Here is a 14,823-nt window from a genome sequence, read left to right on the forward strand (position 1 = left end):
TTAACAAGAATTAATTAAGCAAGCGGTATTAAGCAAAAGAACAGCGCTGGGCCGCCAGGGAGCCTCTGCTCTGCCACAGAGCACCTTCCCCCTTTGACCTTTTTGTTTTTATAGTCCCTTTTTTATTTCCGGTTGACGTATTTTCTCTCGATGCACTCTGTGCCGGTGCAATTGGTTGCTGGGGGTCTTTTTTTCTGCCTTGGTGGTCATAGGAATGAAGGCTCCTTATCTTCCTTGCAGATTGTCCTTGGCCTAAAAGTTAACTTGTATATAATTAGTTACACAGTCTTCTATGCTAGTTGCATTCCCTACTCAGTTCAAATTCTTGTCTCCTTTAACACTCATTTTGATGAACAACGACCTTTTTATTTATTACACCCACCCTCTCCCAATGCCCCCCAGCGTGTCCATCTCTCTGCTGCCCTCGAGCTCCTGGCCCGGCCCCAGCCGCCTGCTCCCATCCAGCTGAGGTGGTTCCAGGGCCAGCAGGAGCTCTCTGTGGTGGCCACCGACGTGGTCCCCAACGGGGACTGGACCCACCAGCTCCTGGTGCTGCTGGAAACCCCAGCCCAGGGCGGGCTCACCTCAGTCTGGAACACCCTGTGAGCCAGAACTGGGGTACGGGGGAGGAACTGGGGGTGCTGGGAGAGCCACTGGGATGTGCTGGGAGCACCTGGGAGGGAGATGGAGAGAGCCTGGTTTCAACTGGGAGACGAGGTTGGGGGTTTGGAAGGGCAAAGAAGGGGTTTGAAGGATACTGGGGAGGGTGGGATGGGGTTCTGGGGGTCCTGGTGGGCACTGGGAAGAGACTGGGAGAGGATTTGGGGGTCCTGGGGCAGTGGGGGTGACTGTAAGGAGGCTGTGGGATCCTGAGAGGGACAGGAGGGGCTTTGGTGGGTCCTGGGGAGGTCAGGAAGGGATCAAGAGGGAGGTTTCAGGGGATCCTAAGTGGGCTGGGAGAGACCTGGAGGGTGCTTGGAGGGGCCTGGGTGTCTGTGAGAGTTTTTGGGAGATCCTGACCCCTGCGGACCACCCAGAGATGCTGCTGGATGCTGCCGCAGCAAGATGCTGACAGGAACTGGAGACTCCCGAGTTGGGTTTTGTCTTCCTGGCACGGGGGATCGGGTTCTACCTGTGCAAGAGAGTCTGGGGGGTCCCGTGAGTCATGTCCCCCCTCCTCTGGAATGTGTGTGCTATGCTGGGCCCCCAGCCCGGTGTCACCCCCTTTTCTCTGCCCACAGAGCTCCTGAGCCGCCGGCGGCCGCAGCCCCTCCCCGTGGCCTCGGGCCTTGCCGGGACGCCCCGCTCTATCCCCACGCTGATTTTGGGGGATCCTGTGCCCCCAGCCCTGCTGTCACTCTGCCCCTGCCCGCCTGCTCCCAGTGTTCCCAGTAAAGCTTCCCAGTTAAACCCAGCCCAGTTCATGGGGGCACTGGGGAGGGACTTGGGGGGACCCCACGGCGGGGCCGGCCCTGGGCAGGGAGGGCGGGTCCAGGTGGGGAACACTGCCTGCTGCGGGTCTGCCCGGCAACTGGTGAGTCATCAGCCCCGCTCGCTCTCATTGGCTGACTCTTCTCCACCGCGTTCTCTCATTGGCTGAGGAGAGGCCCGGCAGTGCAGAGAAGGAACGGGAGAGATCCCGCCCCGAGCACCGGCACGGGGACAACAGACCCGGCCTGGGCACAGGGAGGGAATTTATTACCAACCAAACCACGGCAGCACCAGGAGAAGGGAAAGAAATCCCTCCAGCACCTTCCCCCCACCCAACGGGGATCACCCACAACAGGGTTATCCACCATGGAGAGACGGGGACATCCGAGTTTAGACCAAAGCCAATTTTATTGAGTGTACCAGGTGTTTATACAGGGATTGACTGTATGGTGCTTATAGAGGGCTCTGTTTTTGGTAACAATTTCCCATTGGTTACACATTCTTCGTGACATCCAGTAACCTGAGAACATTTATCTTATCACAAACACTCGCACCATTTTTTCTGGTCACTTCTTGCCCAGGGAGACTGAAACTGTGTCTGTGTCTCCCACAGTTTCTGCTCAGTCAGGCCTCAGATATCCGGCCCCTTTATCAGCTCCATTGCTTTACTCTCTGTTTTATTCCCCATATGGGGGCACCAGGGCTCTGCCCAACGGGGGTCACTGGGGATCATCCAGCCCGGATCCTCCCATGGGGGATGGAGCTGCAGCAGCGCTCCAAGCTCTTCCCTCACTCTCTTCCCTCACTCCAAGCTCTTCCCTCACTGACGGCACTCACAGGGCTTCCCTTAGTGGTGCCTCCATTGGTGCTGGGTCAAGTGAAAGCTCCTGGAGAAACTCTTCCCACACTTCCCACACTTCCCACACTTGTAGGGCCTCTCTCCAGTGTGGATGAGCCGGTGCACAGTGAGATTGGAGTTTTCCTTGAAGCCCTTCCCGCAGTCAGGGCAGCAGTAGGGCCTCTCCTCTGTGTGAATCCGCTCATGTCTGAGGACATCGGAGCTGGTCTGAAACCTCTTCCCACACTGGGGACACTCGTAGGGCCTTTCCCCGGTGTGGATGCGCTGGTGTGCTCGCAGGTATGAGCTCCACCCAAAGCTCTTCCCACATTCCAAGCACTCATAGGGCTTTTCCCCAGTGTGGACCACCTGGTGATTGATCAGGCCAGACCTGTCTATGAAGCTCTTCCCACACTTCCCACACTCGTAGGGCCTCTCCCCAGTGTGGATGCGCTGGTGCTCAGTGAGGCTGGAGTTGTGCTTGAAGCCCTTCCCGCAGTCGGGGCAGCGGTAGGGCCTCTCCTCTGTGTGAATCCGCTCATGACTGAGGAGATGGGAGCTGGTCCGAAACCTCTTCCCACACTCCCCACACTCGTAGGGCCTCTCCCCAGTGTGGATGCGCTGGTGCAAAGTGAGGCTGGAGTTTTCCTTGAAGCCCTTCCCGCAGTCGGGGCAGCGGTAGGGCCTCTCCTCTGTGTGAATCCGCTCATGTAGGAGCAGATGGGAGCTTCTCTGAAACCTCTTCCCACACTCCCCACACTCGTAGGGCCTCTCCCCAGTGTGGATGCGCTGGTGTGCTCGCAGGTGTGAGCTCCACCCAAAGCTCTTCCCACATTCCAAGCACTTGTAGGGCCGTTCCCCAGTGTGGATCACCATGTGCCGGACCAGGTCCGAGCTGTCTCTGAGACTCTTCCCACACTCCCCACACTCGTAGGGCCTCTCCCCAGTGTGGATCCTCTCGTGCCGGATCAGGTGGCAGCTCCGGCTGAAACCCTTCCCACATTCCAAGCACTTGTGGGGCTTCTCCCTGCCATGAGGCTTCTCCACCAGCTCCGAGCTCCACCTGGATCTCCGCCCGCCTTCCTGGCTCAGGGGGGCTCTTTCCTCCCCGCAGCTCCCTGGGCTGGGTTTGCAGCTCCTCCTCCTGCAGCATCTCCAGGGCTTTTCCTCCTCCTCCATCCAGCCACGCCCTGGCAATGACAAATCCTGGTTTGAGGGAAAAACAAGAGAAGAGCACCTTGGACTGGAGGTTCCTCCTTGCCCAAGTTCATCTCAGGAAGTCATTGGGAATCTTGTGTCTGTAAGAACCTCCAAAACACGAAGTTCCAGCCCAAAAATCCCACAAACTTCAAGACACAGATGAAGCTCAGAAACACCAAGATTCACCCCGTGAAGATCGTGGATCCCCCTCCACAGTCACCTGCTGCATGTGGGGGGAGCAGCGCTCCTGGGACTGGGGGGAGGCTGCAGACACAGGGAGGGGTGGAACCTTCTGCTGGTTCCTCTTTCTGCTCCTCCTCCTCCTCTTGTGTCCCTGCTCTTCCTCACACTCCTCTTCCTCCTGCTATTCCTCCTTCTCCTGCACAATCCCACCTTCTCCTGCCATGTCCATCCTTTGACCATTCTGTTCCTCAAGCCTGCTTCTCCTTCCCTTCTCCTCCTGCCCCCAGGCCCAGCACCCACTGCCGGCTCCCTCTTCCCCCCAGCCCCACAGCATCCCAGCGCAGGGGCAGGGATGGAGCTGGGGCAGGTCAGGCTGGGGCAGCGCTGGGCTCTCGGCCGCTCCCGCCCGCACTCGGTCCCCACTGCAGCCGCTCCCGCCAGGACAGCGCGGGGGGGCCCGGCCTTGGCGCTGCCCCACTCCCACCTCCCCAAATTCCCCTCGCGGGGGCCATGGGGCCGAGGGGGGGGCGCAGGTGGGGTCCAGGTGGGGAATGCTGAGATAACTTTAAGAGTGGGTCCCCAAGAAGAAGAATTGGAATTTGTGCTAGACACAGGGGCAAAAAGAACCTTTATGTTAAATATTCCAAAAGGTTATAGTGTAAGCCAAGATACTGTAAAAGTAACAGGAGCAAAAGGAGAGAGTTTCACAGTACCCATTATTAAAAATGTGGCAATAGAGGGAGAAACTAGATTTTGGATGAGGGATGTTTTCTTGGTCCCAGGAGCAGGTAGCAATTTATTGGGACAAGATTTACAAGTGAAATTACGAATAGGGGTTGATCCAAATGATGGGAAGATGACAGCTAGACTTTTAAAACTAGGCCAGGAGGATGGAAGAAGAATTAACAAGGAAGTTTGGGCTGGGGAGGGAATTAGGGGAAGATTAAATATTGACCCCATAAAGATTACAATTGAGGAAAAAAAAATTGTCCCATACGTGTACGGCAGTATCCTGTATCTTTAGAAGGACGGGAATGTTTAAAGCCAGTAATAGAAGGACTAATAAAGGATGGGACATTAGAACCTTGTATGTCTCCCCATAATACCCCAATACTCCCAGTAAAGAAGCCTGATGGGAGCTATAGACTGGTACAAGCCTTAAGGGAGGTTAACAAAAGAACTCAGACCCGCTATCCAGTGGTACCAAATCCTTATACTCTTTTAAGTAAAGTTCCTCCCCAGCATCAGTGGTTTAGTGTAGTGGACCTTAAAGATGCCTTTTGGGCTTGCCCATTAGCCCAGGAGAGCAAGTTATCTTTGCTTTTGAATGGAAGGACCCACTAACTGGGAGAAAACAGAAATTAAGATGGACAAAACTACCACAGAGGTTTACAGAATCCCCAAACTTATTTGGACAAGCTTTAGAAACAATACTACAAACATTCCCCACTCCCCCTGGAATACAAGTTATCTAATGCATAGATGATCTTTTACTTTCTGGGAAAGCTGAAGCTGAAGTTAGAGAGGCTAATATAAAGCTTTTGAATTTTCGTGGGGAAAAAGGATTAAAGGTATCAAAAGGGAAGCTGCAATTTGTAGAATCAGAGGTAAAATATCTTGGACACTTGATTAGGAAGGGTAGTTGAAAGCTCAACCCAGAATGAAACACAGGGATTCTATCCCTTCCCCCTCCCCCTTCAAAGGGGGAAATCAGAAAGATACTCAGATTATTTGGATATTATAAATTGTGGATTGAAGGATATACACAGGCAGTAAAATTTTTGAATAAAAAAATTGACAGAGGGAAATGATATAAAATGGACCAAAAAGGATAATGAAAAACTAAGAAAAATGAAGTTAAAACTAGCCCCAATATCAACTTTAAGCTTACCTGCACTAGCAAAACTCTTTCATCTGTATGTAAATGAAGAAAAGGGGGTAGCTCATAGGGTTTTGTTTCCAGAGTGGGGAGGAGTAAAGAGACCCGTGGCTTATTTATCAAAGATGTGGGATCCAGTAAATCAAGGCTGGCCAGTGTGTATTCAAGCTATAGCAGCTTCTGCAATCCTGGTAGAGGAAAGTCGTAAACTGACTTTTGGAGGTAAATTAATTGTGTACTAAATTTCTTCCAATTTGCATTGTGATTTTTATCTTGAAATACATAATTTACTGTACTCTAGGATTGAAAAACTAGTTTACAGCTGTGACATAGCAAAACCTGCTATTAATTTGAGTCAATGCAGGCTGTTCAATCAAGTGTTCTCAGTGTATAAAGTTAAAGGTAACACCAGCTGCTTGGTAGGTCAATGAGAAACATTTTTCCTTCCAACCAGTCCTTTTTCAAGTACCCAAATGTATTTGCTTTCTTAGTTTTTTTGTTTTGTTTGTTTGTTAGTTTTTCTGGAAGTGCTAACTACTTGCAGTGCATCTAGAACAGCAATTCAAGTTGTGCATACAAAACACTTGTAAAAAAATAGGGCTCATTTTTTCCCACAATGGGAGGTGGCTACATATAGAAAAAGGAAACCTACAAAGCTAGATGAAGAAAAATTTCAGTATCTTCTACTGTAAACTGTTAATTTGTTACTTTCAGCATCACAGTGGGTGTGTGACACAGACATATGAAAAAGATGGTGAGGGAGATCTCTGTTTACTATGGTTTCCTATTTCTTGAATGAGTTAGAGAGCTATGAAGCAACTGTGATTCCTTGTGTGGATTACCCAGGCCTGCAGGGAGGGCTTGGCCATGGTTCCCTCTGTGCTGCAGGCAGCCCTGCAGCGTGGCAGCAGTGGCTTGCCTCTGGTGAGTTTGCAGGCAGGGTGCTCCAGCACTGCAGTGCTCAGGGGCAGTTTCCTACTTTGACATCAAAGCTTAAATTCAGGAGTGCCTCTTCCCATCCAGTTATTGTTTGTACCGTAGAAACCTCTTCAGAGAGTGTTTCCTGGCAGTCAAAAAGAGAGTATTGCAGAGATAAATTCCTTATTTGCCGTCTCCCCCAGTGTATCCACATTTTGTCTATTCCCTCTTCAAATTATAGATTGGTAAAACCCATGCTCTGTGTCCTCAGATGCCCTTCCCAAATCAAACCTTGGCTTCTTTGCAAATTATATTGCATGAACAAGGATTGCCTTAAATTTTTTAGTGCAGGCAAGGTCACTTTGGAAGTAAGTTGTGGTTTACCTTGTTCCTACAACCCTTTCAAGCTTGTGAATGGAAAATTGTGACAGCAAAATAAGTCTTTAGTTTTAGCACTGTCAGCTGTGGGTAGCTGGTAGCCCTTGGCGGAGGGTGCCGTGAATTACAGGCCTGCAGAACACACATAACAAAAGTAATTTAATTTGTAATGAAGTTGAAAAAGGGGGAGAGGTGATTGGCAGACTCACGTCTCCAGGATGTAGGATTAATGTTAGAAAGTGGACTGATATTGGAATGTGGATGTTGAAATGTGAAGAGAGAAAAAGAGAGCGAAAGAGAGAGAAAAGGAGAAATAAAAAGAGACAGAGAGGGAGAGCGAAATACACCCCAAAGTCCCCATACCGTCGCTATCTGTGAGTTCTCCCCCATTCCTGCTAGACAGAGTGACAACAAGGGGAGGGGAGTGACAAGGACAGAGTCAAAACCAAAGCTGTGAAAAACAGGGAGAGCGGGACCACCAATACAGATAAGATCAAAGCAGAGGTCGCTGACTCTCACAATGTGGTTTATTTTTTTAAACAAGACTTCTTTTTTTTCCTTCTGATTTTTGTTGTGAAGCAAAGGAGGGTTTTGCTCTGAAGAATGTGTCTGTAAGACTAAAACAGTTAGATGTTGCCTAAAAAGCAAAAAACCAAGAGATGTGATACATCTTGTGTTAAATTTGGGCTAGTCTTTTTTTAACTACTTATAGCTCACAGGAAGAAGAATTGGCCTCTGCAGGAATTAGCACAGCTGGATACAAGAAGAAGCAGCTATAGAAAAAGTTTTTAGTTAAACCCAGAAAGTTTTGAAGAAAACTAATGGTAAAAGTTAATGCAGTATTGTTTTTCTTTTAACACTGTGCTATTAAGAAGTCCTTTCCAGATACCAATGAAGCAGCAATCCCAAGCATGGAAAAGAGGGTGAATTCATGCCAGCAAAATAAAAGATTTTGTGAAGAAACGTGAGGAATGGACTATCACATCTAAACCGGGTGATACCAAACTGACTTTCAACCAGGACTGGGTGGTAATGGTTTGGGAAGACCCACATGATCCAAGGCAGGTACAAAGAATAACACCTAACTGAGAAATAAGGCAAAGCTTGCATCACTGGTTCTAAGCCCTGCCTGAATAAGCCCTGAGACGCCTCCGACACCTCCTTGGCAGAGGAACACTGCCACTTCAAACAGGAGGATCGGGAGTGTTTGAGTCAAGAGTTCTTATAGTCTGGCCTTAGCCTGTGACTTGTACAGGGAAGAAAGGAAATTGCCATCAGTGCTATACTGTATACTTTATTTGATTCATCCCAATACTGGACACGCTAGCAGGGTTACAAGTGAATGTTCAAATTATGGGAATAATTGGTGTTATAGTTCACAAAATCTATGTTCTCGTTGCAAGAGGTATCAGTACTGAATCAATCCCCTAGACAGAGAGAACCCAAACCAACTGAAGTAATAACTCTGTTTTGTAGATGGGAATTATCAGTGCCTGTGGACTGAGAGATACCTGAGGAATGGTGGGAAACCACAGTTAAAAGGTGTCAAAAACAATTTGCCTGGAAATGAGTAAAAAAGGAGTGACAAGGGAAACAGAGGGCAAGCCTGGATTGAGCACTGCACTCACCAGCGAGAAGATCACACGTACCTGCTGTGGGCAGCAGCCCCACAGGCAGGGGAGGTGGGGGTATAAGCCAAGCCAGACCTCTGTCATTCCTGTTTCTGTCTCTCATTTGTTGTCTTTTCCCTTCTGAGATAGCAGCAAGATCGTGTCACAAATGCTACAGAAAGTGTTACATGAAAAGAAACCAAAGTTCCTTTTTGTTACACACCCCCATGTCAACAGCCACTGTTATAACCCATCCAAATTAAGTACCTGCAGGAAAAAGGGGGAAAATTATCACATTACAAAGAACTTAGGGAAAAGTAGTAATACTTGGGGCATGGAATGTCCAAAAGGAGAGAGATGGATTTGTTTTACATTTGATCTTAGAAATATAGTCCAAGATTCGGTAAAGAGACAATTAGTAAACAAAAGGTAAAACAAGCACAGCAGTCTAGCTCTGTATTAACCCCAAATTATATCCTGAGTCATATTAAATGACTCCAAGCAGTTATAGAGAAGATAATAAACAAAGCTGCTCAGGCATTGGAATTAATATTGAGTCTGCAAAGCCAAACATCACCTGCAGTGTGTTAAAATATGTTGGCTTTATGCTATTTATTGGCTAAAGAATGGGGTGTACAGATTGTTGAAAATAGATGGCAATGAGGATGTCATCCTGGAAAAAAAAAAGGATATCAGAAAAAAATTATGACCCAGGTATCAGTCCAAAAATGGGAAAATAATGTTAAAAACTAGCAGGTGAGGTAATGTATTGAGAATGGGATGCTGGAAGAAATTAGGATTCTTCCTTTTATGTGTTACAAGTGTTTTGACATTTCTTCTTTGTTTAATCCCATGTTTTATTTGATTACCAACAGAGTCCAAAGAATGCAAGAGGATAAGAAATATTGCTCAAACCAAATGAATTATAATGATTAAGAGGTGGGATTGTGAAAAATGCATATTTAAGATTGGCTTTTCGCAAATGTTACAATGAATAATATATATGTAATGTTAGAAAGTTATGCTGTATTAATTCCTGTACGTATTAAGTGTAGTTTTAGGTTACAACATAATGTTAAAAGAGAGATCATGTATGTGGGGGGAGTTCTTTTTAGGAATGAGATGCTCCCTTCCAAGAACACCTAAATCTTCCAAAGGAGAGGAATTTATGGCTTCTTATCAGAAGAAGATAATTTCTTCAGGCCTTGCTCAGACTTGAAGACACCAGGGGATTAAAGGAAACAGTTGACATACAACAGAGTTTCTTGTTTAGAATAGAATGTGTGCATAACCATGAAGGATGTATGAATATGCAACAAGTGTATTGGTTTAAGGGTGATTCCTTTGTTCACAAGTCATGCTTTTCTTGGGACGTCTGTAATTCTTTGCTTTTTATTGTCTTGTAATTGTCCTAACTCCAAAATGTATTACTCTAATTGTATTATTATTTTTATAACCATTTTATTATTATGATACTTATAAAATTTTAAAAACAAAATGATTGAAATTTTTCAAAATTTACAAAACTAGATGAGATTTAAAAGTGACCCTTTAACTCATAAACAATAAATAGATGATTTGAAGGGAAAAAAAAAAGCAGCAGGTTGTGGGGGGGGCACAAGTGAGGCTGCCGAAGGCTGCTGTGGAAGAGAAGCTGCATTCCAGGCACCCAGAAGGAACTTCAGAAATGCAAATTAACACTGCTGGGGCAAACTGGGGACAATGTACCTGGCTCTTCTTGCCTGGGGCAGGAATTGGCTGATTCCCTCTGCCCCTCACCCCAAGCTCTGCCTGCTTGCACAGATGGAATCTGCACAGCTGAAGGCAGAGCCCATGCTGAGGATCTCTGACTCTGCAACAGAAATGGCTGAAGCTGCAAAGGGAAACAGCAAATGGAGAATGTTGGGAAAACTTCACTAAAATAAGGGGGGGATCATCCCTCTGCCCACTCCAACATCTGCTGCCTCTGTCTGTGCTGTACAGGGTGTATCAGAGCACTGGGGGTTTTGCTATAACAAGTTCAGGAGTAAGAAAAAAAATGGTCAATTGATGCAGCCCCAGATTGAGGGAGCACCCAAACGTGGGGAAAAGATGAAGGGCCAGCAGAACATATCCTACAACACCATGGACCAGGCCCTGGGAACCAAAATGATTTTGTGAAAAATGCATGTTATATGGCTCTACGCAGATAGTTACTATATGTATTATGTTATACAGATAACTTGTGCTGTATTAACATTTTAATAGTATAGTAAACGTAGCTTTGTAGATAAAATGAAGCTTTAGTAGTTAAAAGAGAAAATATGCATTGGGGGGGGGGGGGGGGTAGGAAATGAGAACACCTAAATTCGCTCTAGGAACACCTAAATTCTCCAGACAAGAGGAATTTATGGTTTTCTTACTAGAAGAAGCTAATTTCTTCAGGCCATGCTCAGACTGGAGGATGCCACAGGGATTAAAAAAAACAGCTGACATACAACAGACAGAGTTTCTTGTTTGAAATAGAATGTATGCATAACCATGAAGGATATATGAATATGCAACAGTGTATTTTTTTAGGGGTGACTCCTTTATTCACAAGGTATGCTTGTTGTGGCTTAAGTGCCCAAGAGAGCATCCAGACATCTGTAAGTCTTTGTTTTTATTGTCTTGCAATTGTCCTAACTCTAAATTTTAATTAGTCTAATTGTATTCCTACTTTTATAACCATTTTACTAGTATTAAACTTCTAACATTTAAAAAAACAAATGATTGGCATTTTTCACAAATTCCTATCAGGAGACAGAGAAACAATTTATCATTTCAATGGCATCATTAGATTACAAGCTGTCCTCAGAATAAGAAACAACCAGACAGCTCCAGCTCCTGACCTTCCTGCCGACCAAGCCACTGAAATGAGGAACACAACATTTCACCAGGGGATGGGATCAGATTATCTGTGTGCAGAAAAAACAGGAGTTTGTGGAAAACTCAGTGACTCAAACTGATGTTGGCAAAGAGATGACAAGAGAAAACTGCTAAAAAAGCTAACAAAGCAAATAGGAGAGCACTTTATGAATTGGTCAAAATATGGAAAGGATGGAAATGGGATATGGTTCTCCGGCTCCCCAGCAGACCAGGGGTCAAACGAATGTGGCTTCTCCTCTTCTGTGCTGCAGCAACTCTCATCTTTCTACCATGCTCCACACCTTGGCAGTGCAGCTCATCCAGCAGCTGAGCCAGGGCATGCAGGTGGCAGCCAGGCCTCCTGATCCACAAACGGCTACAAAAGGACAGGGAATGAGGGCACCGAGAATAGTCCCAAAACCAAAGAGGACACGGGAAGAACAAAACAGAGTCAAGGAGTGAATCTGCCTGGAGATCGGGTCGGGCACATGTAGATAAGGAAGCAACGAAAGAAACCATCAGTTCCAATAAATGTTAGAAATTGGCCCATACAGCTGCTCAAAGTCCCGCTACATTCCCGAACTTCGAGGAGAAGAACAAAGACTTAACAGAGCCATGAATATCGGCTGTTCTACAAAAGGAGGGTGCACATTAACGAGGACAGGCTCCAGGCGCATCGGGAAGTCGGAACCTTCCAAGGAACTCAGCCGGTGGGCAAAGGCAGAGGGAGATGCGGCCGGGAAAATGAGGATAAAAAGGAGGCTGCGGACTACAGCCACGGCAGAGAGCGCACGGCAAATGCCCCACGGCCTCTGCCCCTGCTCGGCAATAAAGTCACTTTGACAGGACTCCTCGCTCTCCTCCGGGCACACGAACCTCCGGCGACGGGAATTTCCCCGCCCGCTCCCGGCCGCGGGGCAGCCCCTCTGTCCTACCCACAGCAGCCGGGCCGAGCCAGCGCTGCTCCGGCAGCGGCTCCTGCCCGGCCCCGGCGGGAAGGAGACCGCGGGCAGCCGCTCCCGCAGCGCCCTCGGCCCGGGGCCGGCACGGGCCGGACACGGCACCGGCGAGCCGCCGGAGCCCCCTGCCGCCCCCTCCGCCCGCAGCCGGCCCCGAGCCCCCGCAGAGCCCAGCGCGGCTCCCACCTGCGCCGGGGCCGCCTCCGAGCTCCGCCGCCGCCGCCTCACCGCGCTCCGACCGCTGCCGCCGCTGCCGGGCGCGCACAGCCGCTCGGCCAATGGCGGCGCTGCGCGGCCACGGCCGCCCTCAGCCCGCCGCCGGGGCCGCGCCGCGCCCCGCTCCCACCAATCAGCGCGCCGCAACCGCGACTGACGGCACCGGCGGCCAATGGCAGCGAGCTCGGGGCGGGCTCTGCGCACGGCCCCGCCTCGCCCCGCGCTCTCGGCGCCCCCGGGCTGCGTGAGGGGAAAGCCGGAGATGAGGAACAGCCCCGGCACGGGCCCGGGCCGAGCCGGGATTGAGCTGCCCACACAAACAAACTTCTCCGCGCCTCCCGCCACGGCTTTCCCGGCCCTGCGCCTCCCGTGCCTCCGCCTCTGCGGGAAGCCCAGGAGCCTCACTTCTCCTGCCCCTCGTTAGCGCATCAGTGCTTCGCTTTGATTTCCCCCGAAAAGGGAAACCTGCCCCAAGCCCTGTGGGTGGGTGGGGCAGGGGAGAGATTTCTGGCGGAAAACTCCAAAGACTCGGAGCAGGAGAAGGAGAAGTCGGTGCAGAGCCTTAAATGCCGCTTTCCCCACGCCTCCCTGCTCCCAGCTGCACCTCCTCCCCCGGCAGGGCAGGAGACAGGGAATGGGGCCATGCTCAGCTCATCCCCCGGGGCTTCTCCCTCTGCTCAGGGACAGGAGTCGTTCCCTGCTGCACCCTGCGCTCTCTCCCGGCCGAGACTTCTCCAGGAACTTCTCGGAGCGGAGTCCATCCCCTGGGCACAGCCCCCTCCGAGTGCTGCAGCGTGGGTCACTGTGCCACGGGCTCAGTCCTGCCAGGACAGGCTGCTCCAGCGGGGCCCCTCTGCCCGCGGGCTCACAGCCTCCTCTCAGGCATCGCCGAGCTCCAGCCCGGCTCCTGCAGGGGCTGCAGGGGATCTCTGCATCCCCATGGACCTGCAGGGGAATCTCTGCATCCCCATGGACCTGCAGGGGGATCTCTGCCTCCCCATGGACCTGCAGGGGGATCTCTGCATCCCCATGGACCTGCAGGGGATCTCTGCATCCCCATGGATCTGCAGGGGGATCTCCGCAGCCCCATGGACCTGCAGGGGGATCTCCGCAGCCCCATGGACCTGCAGGGGGATCTCTGCATCCCCATGGACCTGCAGGGAGATTTCCGCAGCCCCATTGTAATATATGTTATGGAATAATTCGTGCTTATGTAAAATATGCATCAAGTCAGTTGTGCTTGTACAAAAAGATTCTTAAAGTTTTAAATGACCAGTGGCTGCAGCCGGGGCTGGAGAAACCACAGTTGGCAGAGAAAGAAAGACCTAATTTACAAATGAAAAAAGGTAGCTCGGTGCAGAGATGGGCCCTTTCCGGGGACAATCCAGGAGACACCCAACGTTTAACCCCTGGTCTTCTGGGGAGCCAGAAAACCGTGTCTCATTCCCATCCTTTCCATGCTTGGACCAATACAGAAACTGCTTTCCTATTTCCTTTATTATCTTTTTCAACACTTTCCCCTTGTCATCTCTTTGCCAGCAGCAGTTTGAGTCATTTAGTTTTCCTCAAACTGCTTTTTTTCCTGCTAACAGATAATCTGATCCCATCCCCTGGTGAAATGTTGTGTTCCTCATTTCAGTGGCTTGGTCGGCAGAAAGGTCAGGAGCTGGAGCTGTCTGGTTGGTTCTTATTGCGAGGACAGCTTTTAATCTAGTGATGCCATTGAAATGATAAATTGTTTCTCTGTCTCCTGATAGGAATTTGTGAAAAATGCCAATCACTTGGTTTTTAGAATTTTAAAAGTTTAATAATTAAAAAATGGTGAAAAAATAGGAATAGAATTAGACTGATAAAAATTTATAGTTAGAAAATTACAATACAATAAAAAAGAAAGAATATCTGAGGTCCAGATGCTCTCAGGCACTTAAGCCAAGATGAATGTACCTTGTGAACAATTGAATCACCCCTAAAACAATACACTGTTGCATATTCATATATCCTTCGTGGTTATGCATACATTATATTTGAAACAAAAAACTCTGCCTGTTGTATGTCAACTGTTTTCTTTAATCCCCACGGGGTCTTCGAGTCTGAGCAAGGCGTGAAGAAATCAGCTTCTTCTAATAAGAAAACAATAAATTGCTCTTCTCTGGAGAATTTGCATGTTCCTTGAAGCGAGTATCTCATTCCTTAAACCCCCCGCCCCCCACACACATACATAGTTTCTTTTTTAACTACTAAAGCTTCATTTTATCTACAAAGCTACATTTACCATACTGTTATATGTAGCAGATATAATTGGCGCCATTTCTAATATGATATATG

At 48.9% G+C, this 14,823-nt stretch overlaps 1 protein-coding gene across 1 annotated transcript; it reads right to left on the bottom strand.

The window, feature by feature from the left end:
• Positions 1-506: 506 nt before the first annotated feature.
• Positions 507-12,520, bottom strand: LOC146765966 (uncharacterized). The gene is made up of 2 exons (XM_085592801.1): positions 12,469-12,520; positions 507-3,459 (listed from the first exon to the last, which is right to left on the bottom strand). The coding sequence occupies exon 2, from the start codon at positions 3,446-3,448 to the stop codon at positions 2,279-2,281; it is 1,170 nt and encodes a 389-aa protein (XP_085448927.1). The 5' UTR covers positions 3,449-3,459; positions 12,469-12,520; the 3' UTR covers positions 507-2,278.
• Positions 12,521-14,823: the final 2,303 nt, after the last annotated feature.

This window comes from Lonchura striata, chromosome 15 (genome assembly GCF_050655825.1).
Source record: "Lonchura striata isolate lonStrDom1 chromosome 15, ASM5065582v1, whole genome shotgun sequence".
Lineage (NCBI taxonomy): Eukaryota > Metazoa > Chordata > Aves > Passeriformes > Estrildidae > Lonchura > Lonchura striata.